Source organism: Condylura cristata, unplaced genomic scaffold (assembly GCF_000260355.1).
Source record: "Condylura cristata isolate star-nosed mole 26May11 unplaced genomic scaffold, ConCri1.0 scaffold00054, whole genome shotgun sequence".
In the NCBI taxonomy this organism is placed as follows: domain Eukaryota; kingdom Metazoa; phylum Chordata; class Mammalia; order Eulipotyphla; family Talpidae; genus Condylura; species Condylura cristata.
The window spans coordinates 1,360,627-1,361,136 of NW_004567155.1; the positions used below are offsets into that span (position 1 = coordinate 1,360,627).

General features: G+C 73.1%; 1 protein-coding gene across 1 annotated transcript in view; it reads right to left on the reverse strand.

Annotated features, from left to right (window-relative positions):
* The window catches only part of MUC5AC (mucin 5AC, oligomeric mucus/gel-forming), a 47,274-nt gene that overhangs the window by 45,742 nt on the left and 1,022 nt on the right, over positions 1–510 (reverse strand). Inside the window, exon 2 of the mRNA XM_012734336.1 lies at positions 121–174. Within this exon, the coding sequence (XP_012589790.1) occupies positions 121–174 (54 nt within the window). The remainder of the gene's footprint in view (positions 1–120; positions 175–510) is intronic.

Genomic DNA, 510 nt, shown 5'->3' on the forward strand with positions numbered 1-510 from the left:
CCCCAGCCCACCCACCCCCCTCGCCACTGCAGGTAGCCTCAGAGATACCAACTGGACCCCCGTGCCCTGGGGGCTCCACTCCCCAGTAGGGCTGGCAGCTCTGATAGCCGCTGGACTCACCACCAAGCCCCGGGGGCACAGGAGAGAGGTCCACGGTGCCGAGCTGGGCCAGGCCTGTGGGCACAGAGGGGTGGCTGAGCAGCCTGGAGCCTGGGCGGGCCCCAAGCAGCTGGGGTCCCAGCCCTGACCAGCGGTGGGGTCCTTCCCTGCGCACGCCCCACGTCGGTCCGGGGCCACAGCCTGTTGATGCTGGGGTCTCTCGGAGAGCGCAGGTTGTGGGGGCCGGGGCTCCGGCCAGCGCGGGGAGAACAGGCTCTGAGAGGGTGGCCGGGCGCTGTGCGGCCAGGCGGGAGCAGACCAGGTGTAGAGAATTCGGGTCCCCGGAGGCAGGACCGGAGACGGGGCCCCCGCAGCCGCCCCCAGCCTGCAGGCCCGGCCCGCCCACCGGCT